General features: G+C 38.3%; 1 protein-coding gene across 1 annotated transcript in view; it reads right to left on the bottom strand.

Annotated features, from left to right (window-relative positions):
- Positions 1 to 4,372: 4,372 nt before the first annotated feature.
- The window catches only part of LOC143302254 (nose resistant to fluoxetine protein 6-like), a 27,067-nt gene continuing 23,307 nt past the window's right edge, over positions 4,373 to 8,132 (bottom strand). Inside the window, exon 13 of the mRNA XM_076616845.1 lies at positions 4,373 to 7,911. Coding sequence (XP_076472960.1) covers positions 7,759 to 7,911 — 153 coding nt within the window. The 3' untranslated portion in view covers positions 4,373 to 7,758. The remainder of the gene's footprint in view (positions 7,912 to 8,132) is intronic.

Below are 8,132 nucleotides of genomic sequence, written 5' to 3'. Positions count from 1 at the left end.
AAAAAGGTGAGGATTAAAAAAGGGGTTAGCAGATCAGGAGATTAACGTGAATTAATTCACTGATTTTAATCAAATTTATTACACCCTGTCAAGGGTAAAAAAATTTAAAATTTTTAAGTAGAGCTATTGGCTTTCTGATATTTTGAAGAACATGAATTTCGCACGTCTTTCTTGTGAATAACACCTCCTGGAATCACAATCACAACCTGGGGTACGGGTTCGAATGCCGGGGTCATCCTTCCATTGTCCCTGCTAAGTCTTTGTTCACTTCCCTCAGTCAAATTTACTTCTATTTTCAATCAGATCAAAGTTCTGGGACAGCTAAGGACTTGACTAATTCCCAGGGGGACGATTAATAAGGAGGACACTGATACATCCCCCCCGGTGAGGATTCAGGATCTATGGAAGACGGGTGGCGGGGGTTTGTGACGTTACATCAGGTTTGACGCGACAAATTATCGCAACATTCTGTTTCAGCCTGGAACGTGACGTCAGTGTCGCCTTATCTGTGTATAAGCTTTTACTGGGGCACAACAATTTGGTCAACGTATGCAAGGAATCCTCTTACACGAGGTCGTTTTAAGCGAGGAAAATTTACAGAGATAACGAAGGCGGATGACTGGGGGGCCAAAGAAATGTGTCGACTTACCCGATGGGTCGACTTAAGCGAGGTCGACTTAAGCGGGGACAACTGTACTCACTCACTCACACACATTGTATGCATGCATGCGCTCATGCACCCACCTATGCACACACACACACACAGTCACATATACACACGCATATTTGTGAGTGTGTGTGCGTGTGCGCTCGTGCATGTGTGTGTGTGTGTGTTTCTTTCTACCTTTATTTCATTCATATATTTCATTTATTTCTTCTAGTTTTATTTCTGTCATTCGCCCTCTGTGTACGTTACTCTTCAGTTTCTTATATCTTGTTCTATTTATTCAATTTTGTGGTATTTTGTGCTTTTTTTTTTTTTTTTTTTTTTTTTTACAATGTTAATAATGTCGTACAAACCTAGGGATAGAAAGCTTTCTGGGCCTAATCAGTACCTTGCATCTAATCAAAGATCAAGCATCTGCTTTCCCTTCTCACCACCACTGGACACCTCCCCCCCCCCCCATCCCCCCACAGCCCTCCCCTCTGCCCGTGCCCCCCCCCCCACCCCCACCCCAACTTTTTTTTTTTTTTTTTTTTTTTTTTTGTAACAGCAGATCAATGTGATCTTTGATTAGATGCAACGTACTGATCATCGATGTGGTGTGGCACAGTCAGCGCACTCTCTGACGCCTCCTTGAAAGTGAAACTGGACTGTGCTTTTGTTTCGTCATTCAGCAGATGTCAAATAGATATAACCTCATTAAATCTGAGGTCTTTACCTTTTTGAGGGGGTTGGGGTGGGGGTGGTGGTGGAAGACTTCAAGTAGTAGCCCTTACTGTATACTTGTGACTGAAGTCTGTGTTTATCTCAAGGAAGTCGATTTTTCCAAAGCATTTCATCATTCACCAAGAAAACGTTTCTGACTTACAACCGTAAATCAAAATTAGTTCAGACTTTATACCATTCACCCCACGAAAAAAGACTTGTTTGAATTCTACAAAAATAGGAATATATTTCTTTAAAATGTCACACTTTCATTATTACAGCTTATTTGACAGTTTTGGAATCAAAAACAGAAAATTCAGAATGAACATGTGCTGGAGACATTCACAACTGACACCAGTTTAGCTGTCAAAACAATACATCTTTTAAACTATAACAAAAATAGTAAACTAACTTTCGCTTTGCAGGGGTATTTACACATCTTCAAGCAAAAGCTGATTCCTAATTCATGTGTAAGTAAATTGAAAAAAAAAGGATATAACAACAAAAACCAGAAACATATTTGTTTAAAAAAAAAATATATGATTGATTGATCAATCGACTGATCTGTTGATTTTGTCTATCGCCTAGTTGACAGTGCCATATCTGAGTTTAAAAAACAAACATTGAGAAGTTTACAACTAAAATATCTACAAAAATATGATTTAAAAAAATAACTGTTCTAGACTTAAAGCAGGGGAACAGAAAAGGGGAATAACCAGCATAGAACTTCCAAAAGATTCAAATACGATTTACAAGTGACAGAACCCCAGCTATCTCCACATGGAGAGGGGAAAAGAAGATGCGTCTGTGTGTGTGTGTGTGTGTGTGTGTATTTGTGTGCGTGCGTCCGTGTGCGTGTGTGTGCGTGCATGCGCGCGCATGTATGAGTGCGTGTGTGTGTGTGTGTGTGAGTGTGTTAGCCGACAAACAAAACACTTAATTACATTTTTAAAATTCCATTGATTTACAACAACAACAACAAAAAAGAAGTCAATCTGAAACATTACATGAATCATAATTATACATATGAAATTTGCTATATTATCACATTTGCAAAAACAAAGCTTTTATTCATGTACTGACTGCCAAGCCTGAAAATATGAAACACACCGAGTTTGAAAATAAGTGCTTTGTAAATATCAATATAATTCCATTACTTGTAAACAAACAAACAAATTAAAACTTGTCACCATTGCAATTCTTGTAAACCAGGTTGACAAAAACAAACATTAATTTTGAACAATGTGTGTCATAATTTTGCTGCTTGTTGATTTTCTTTTCTTTTCTTTTTTTTTTTTTTTTTTTACTTAAAAAGAGACAGGTGTTATCACAATATTCAAGGGAGGTAGTTGATCCATCACAAATATCTGTAAAATTTACTAAAAATTTAGTCCCTTGTCATGTTGTTATACCCTTGATTGTCTTTTGCAACATCTCCACTGGCTCCCTGTCTCACACCGAATAAAGTACAAGATCAGCACTCTATGTTATAGATGTATTCACAAAACTGCCCCTTCCTATCTCTGTGGCTGCCTTCACCTCTACACTCCATCTCGCTCACTACGATCGGCTTCGGATCCACTCTGTTTTGTTTACGCATACCCAGATTCAAACACTTGACTGTAGGCCGCCGTTCTTTCTCTGTCTCTGGACCTTGCGATTGGAATGAACTTGCTCTTTCGCTTCGTCAAGTCTCCACACTCAACTCTTTCAAGTCTGGCCTTAAAACCCACCTCTTCCCAAAATAGCCTCCCTTGCCTGCATCTTCCTTGTCTTTAGTTTCTACAGTTTTAGAGTTATGCATGCGTGTGAATGACTGGTGTGAAAGCGCTTTGATTTGTCTCTGCACAAGATTCAGCGCTATATAAATACCATTATTATTATCATTAGTAGTAGTAGTGGTGGTGTGTCCATCGAGACACATCGAGTAGTAGTAGTAGTAGTAGTAGTAGTAGTAGTAATCACGTGTCAATTGTATGTTAAAAACTTCAAACACACAAATTCCCTTTTCAGGGACACCTCGTCCTTTATCTGCAATCACAAGTTGTTGTTTTTTTTCATATTCACATATCACTTGTGTGTAAAAGTTTTCAAACATAATCATAATCAAAATTCATCTTTTTTCATGAAATTTCTGTGCACCCTGTTTGTCTGCAGTTACAAGTTCTTCATATTCACATACACCACTTGTGTGTAGAAATCTTCAAACATAACAATACACACTCAGTATCAACTTGATCTTGTTCATTTCTCAAGGCCTGACTAAGCGCGTTGGGCTACGCCGCTGGTCAGGCATCTGCTTGGCAGATGTGGTGTAGCGTAGCGTATATGGATTTGTCCGAACGCAGTGACGCCTGCTTGAGCTACTGAAACTACTGATCTTGTTCGTTTACATAAAGCTCATGCTTCTTTGGATCAGTGTCAGTAGCTCAAGGAGGCGTCACTGCGTTCGGTCAAATCCATATACGCTACACCACATCTGCCAAGCAGATGCCTGACCAGCAGCGTAACCCAAAGGGGTTAGTCAGGCCTTGAGAAAAAAAATAATAAAAAAAATATATAAAAAATTAAATAAAAATAAATAAACAAAAATAAAATGAAATAAAAATAAAAATGAATAAATAAATAAAATAAATAAATAAATTGAAAAAATAAAAATAAAATAAAATAATAAATAAATAAAAATAAATAAAATATAAAAATATATTTTTGGAATAACAACCAAGAATAATATTGGTCACTTGATAATATTTCTTTTGTTTGATTTTCCATGGAAATTTTCATGGTTCACTGTATCAGGTTAAATAAGGAAAATTGTTTTTTCTACTGATAATTTTGATGATGATGATGATGATGATGAAAAACTAGTTTTAAAGGAAGTTAGGAGCATTAAATGTCGGTCAACAAACAACCAGTCCCTGACAAGCTGCCGTTGCAAAATGATTAGTGTGACTGACTGACAACTGTGAAAATGCAGATTTGAACCTTATCACAGGTGGGGTTGTTTTTGTTGTTGTTGTTGTTTTTAACTCACTTGTGTAAACAAAGTGAGTTTATGTTTTAACCCGGTGTTCGGTTGATTGTGAGTGTGTGTGTGTGTGTGTGTGTGTGTGTGTGTCCGTGGTAAACTTTAACAATGACATTTTCTCTGCAAATACTTTGTCAGTTGACACCAAATTAGGCATAAAAATAGGAAAAATTCAGTTCTTTCCAGTCATCTTGCTTAAAACAATATTGCACCTCTGGGATGGGCACAAAAAAATTTAAAAATGAAGCCTAATTATATGCAAACTGCATTTACTATTTATATTTTTTGTATTCTCTAAACTTGTCACTTTGATCTGATATTCTGACCCAACAACAAGAGTAGTCACTTTTATCATTTTGTGTTCAAACAGGAACTTCTTTTGCTAAGCATGGAAGTTTTATTTATTTTGCAAATGTTTTTGGTGCAGATAGTAAAAAAGGGAAATTACTCTGTAATTAATGCTAGGGGACTTAATTTGCTTTAAACTGATCTTTCTCATCTTAAACATTATATTTTTAAATTATACTCAATACATAAAAAGCCTGGATTTTTTTATTATTTTTTTTAAGTGTATCACAAGTGAGTCTTGAAGGCCTTGCCTCTCTTGTTTGTTTTTGTTTTTGTTTTGTTTTGTTTTTGGTTTTTTTTTTGGTCAGTGGCCAGCTCCAACCCAAAGTTGAATGTGCTGTGAGCTCACATTGGAAAGACTGGGACCTCATAGTGGAGGGCCATCCACTTCATGGTTGTTCGAGTTTGTTAACCAACTCTGCGAGTGTCTGTATCTTGCATGCCCGGTTGACGCCAGGATATATCATGAGAGGTCAGTCTTGTCAGGAGATCTAAAAACCCCATCGCAGCAACCACATCATTGATCATCCAAGTACAGAAAGACCAAAAAAAAAAAAAAAAAAAAAAAAAGTCCAAAATTCTGGGGTACTAAAAAACCAAAAAGAAGTGAATACAGTAACTCTCTCTCTCTCTCTCTCACACAAAAGCACAAAATGTCAGGACATACTGTATCACATAGCACTCTGTCAATAAAAACTGCAGAACACCTAACACTTCTGCAAACTGTGCAAAAATGATGTCATGTTTTGTTGTTTACCATCATGTCTTTTAATTCTACAGCATGTCAAAGAAATATAAAACCATGGCACAAACACTGTATAAAAAAACATGCTAAAATCAACATGCTGCATATCTGTTTCCAAAATGAACAACAATCAATGCTTACATGGGCTTGAAATAAAACATAGAAAAATGACGTTAACAGAAAAAAAATATGTGAAAAAAAAAAATCAACTTCCAAAATCAAACACACAGAAATGAAAAATATATATTACATGTATAATCAATTCAAGAAAAAAAACCATAACAACAAACAAACAAACAAAAAAATTCAAATAATTTGTACATCAAAAGACCTTGGGCAAGAAGAACTGTACATCACATATATAAAGATCACACTTTCAAAATTATCTTTTTTTTCCACATTTTTAGAACGTTTAAAAAAAAAAGTGTTTCTTTAGTCCTGTTAGATACCTTGCCTCCTGAAAGTAAAAGTGGTGGTGATGGTTTCAAAGCAAAAAACTAATGTTCCACAGATCTGCTGACTGGCACTCAGTTATGGCACATCGTTCATCTATGGTATAATTCAGCTGCAAATGATTCTTCTCTTCTTCTTCTTCTTCTGCATTCGTGGGCTGCAACTCCCACGTTCACTTGCATGTACACGAGTGGGCTTTTACGTGCATGACCGTTTTTACCCCGCCATGTAGGCAGCCATACTCTGCTTTTGGGGGTGTGCATGCTGGGTATGTTCTTGTTTCCATAACCCACCGAACGCCGACATGGATTACAGGATCTTTAACGTGCATAGTAGATCTTCTGCATGCGTTTACACACAAAGGGGGTTCAGGCACAAGCAGGTCTGCACATATGTTGACCTGGGAGATCGTAAAAATCTCCACCCTTTACCCACCAGGCGCCATCACCGTGATTCGAACCCGGGACCCTCAGACTGAAAGTCCAACGCTTTAACCACTCGGCTATTGCGCCCGTCAATGATTCTTCTCGACATCCTTTTTACAATCAAAGATCATGCTGAGAGCTGCATGCCTCCATTATACTCCAAGTGAGCTGTTTTAACTCTCTCCATACAAACGGCGAAAGAGACAACGTTAACAGCGTTTCATCCCAATTACCATCATCAAAATATTGCAAGCAGAATGCTCTCATACTGAAAAGGTGAATTATGACAAAGAATACCACAGTTCTGACAACAGAAGCTAAAGGTTGGGTCATTCAGAGACCCACTGGACATCCGAGGGGTCTGTGTAGAGGAGAAGAGAGGACTGGCCGTACTGAGTGAGTTAACCTGTGGACTTTCTCAGCGAGAGTCCAGGGACTTGGTTTCAGCTCCCAATCAAACCCCCACCCGATAGGCAAAAAGGTGGAAACGTTCCCGGTCTCCTAAATATGAAGACATGCTGGCATCCGAATATGCACGTCTATGTGTGTATCATCAGAATACTAAACATGCACATCAAGGATCTTGTAATCCATGCCAAAGGTTGGTGGTTATGGATGCAAATCACTACCCACAATGCACCACTGACAAAATCACAAAGAAACTGACCTTGGTCATGTCAAAAGCACACAAAGAAGGAGAAGAAGAAGAAGAAAAAGAAGAAGGCAGGGCAGGAAGAGGAAGAGCAGGAAGAGTATTACTTTTGTATATCATTTTCAAACATTTCATTTTTAGCCCAGCCAAAAGATACAGGTCCATTTTCAGAGCTTTAAAGCAGCTCTTGACAATGAAACACGAAAAAGTTTATTCTGTACAAGTGGTGTTTAGCTATAGCAGTCTTTCACACACACACACACACACGCATACAGATAGAGAGTGGGAAAGAAAAAAGAAAGAGACAGAGACAGAGAAAGACATTTAAAAGAGGGAGAAAGAGAAAGCGTCAGAAAGACAAAGAAGTTTCAGTTTCAGTTTCAGTAGCTCAAGGAGGTGTCACTGCGTTATATACGCTACACCACATCTGCCAAGCAGATGCCTGACCAGCAGCGTAACCCAATGCGCTTAGTCAGGCCTTGAGGGAAAAAAAAAGGTGAATAAATAATAGATAACTGTACATAAATAAGTAAATAAATAAATAAATAATAATTATATAAAAAAGGGGTAGTAGTAATAATAATAATAAAGACAAAGAAAGAAACACGCACACAGAGGGAGGGACAAAGAGACAGAGAAAGCGAGAGACATATCATCAGACCAAGTCAAGATACGGAACGATGGCCCCGACGATGGTCCCTCCCCCACAAAAACCGGAGCAGGTGCAGAACTCCTCACTCACTGTTTCTCGCCACCCCGTTTGGGTGAAGCGGAGGACGATGAAGGCCGAAGGAAAACCCTCTCCAGACCCATCATTGGTGACTCAAAGGCCAAGGAGGCCACAAAGGCCACCACACAGGAGGCCACCAGACTACCCAGATACAGGAATACCTGCAACAGAAATACCAAGAACATTACTTACACAGATTCATTTTCAACATCACTATCTGTAGCAAAATCATCCGATTCGAATTCCACCTCACTATCAGAGTAATCACTGTCATACTCTATTTCTGATAAATCATCAAGCATATCAGTTACTTGCTGCGTCGTGTACAGTTGTTTTCGTGCACGTTTTGTCCCTGATTTCTGCCCTGACGGGCCAGGTTGAG

The sequence above is a fragment of the Babylonia areolata genome, chromosome 29 (assembly GCF_041734735.1).
Source record: "Babylonia areolata isolate BAREFJ2019XMU chromosome 29, ASM4173473v1, whole genome shotgun sequence".
NCBI lineage: Eukaryota > Metazoa > Mollusca > Gastropoda > Neogastropoda > Buccinidae > Babylonia > Babylonia areolata.
This window is presented reverse-complemented; position numbering and strand designations above follow the sequence as displayed.